At 34.7% G+C, this 694-nt stretch overlaps 1 protein-coding gene across 1 annotated transcript; it reads right to left on the reverse strand.

Moving 5' to 3' along the window:
* Positions 1 to 84: 84 nt before the first annotated feature.
* Positions 85 to 589, reverse strand: LOC110036262 (nudix hydrolase 15, mitochondrial-like; the record flags this gene model as incomplete). The annotated part of the gene is made up of 2 exons (XM_020740666.1): positions 85 to 338; positions 464 to 589. Coding segments are annotated over 2 exons (336 nt in total), but the record flags the coding sequence as incomplete, so codon positions are not given.
* Between the last annotated feature and the right edge of the window lie 105 nt (positions 590 to 694).

The following is a 694-nucleotide window of genomic DNA, read 5'->3' on the forward strand; positions in this document are numbered from 1 at the left end:
AACCCCACCCAAAAATTTCAAGAAAAAATTAAAAAAAAAAAAAAAAAAAAAAGGAAAAACATAAATCAGAACCCAACAGCATCTTGGAGCAAAAGAAACGGCGACAAATTAAGCCCTAAAACCTTATTTTATGTCCTTGAGCGTATATAGTGCACGTAATCTGGCTTCGTTCCGGGAAAGAAAGGTTGCCTCTGGTATACAACTGAAGCAGCGTAAATCAGTATACTTGACGTTAAACCCCATATGACAAACTTCCTGTTATCAGTTTCATAGCCGAAATAATGCATCACATACTTCTTACACAGCAATACGTGCTCCTCCCACATATGATTTTCATCCTGCATGCATTTTTATTTCACATAAGTATTGGAGCATTTAGATACATTCCACCCAATTTTATGTATTTACATAATATGTCAATATGGATAGAAATGTGAATCAAGTATGATAAGAGAGATGAAACCTTGAGAAACATTTCTAGGGGTGCATCGAATATAGTTTCCACCTCAGCAGCGTCAAGAATAGGCATGAATGCCTTTTTATCAGTTAGTACGCCAATCACAGGGACGACTGGGTAAAGATGCTGCAAAATAAAGTTAAAATGAAGTTAAGATTGGCCTCTAATGTTTTTTTAGCAGTAATTTGTACAAAACTCCCTGTAGTTCGATGATTTTATGAATATATATATATATAT

This window comes from Phalaenopsis equestris, unplaced genomic scaffold, assembly GCF_001263595.1.
Source record: "Phalaenopsis equestris unplaced genomic scaffold, ASM126359v1 Scaffold204441, whole genome shotgun sequence".
NCBI lineage: Eukaryota > Viridiplantae > Streptophyta > Magnoliopsida > Asparagales > Orchidaceae > Phalaenopsis > Phalaenopsis equestris.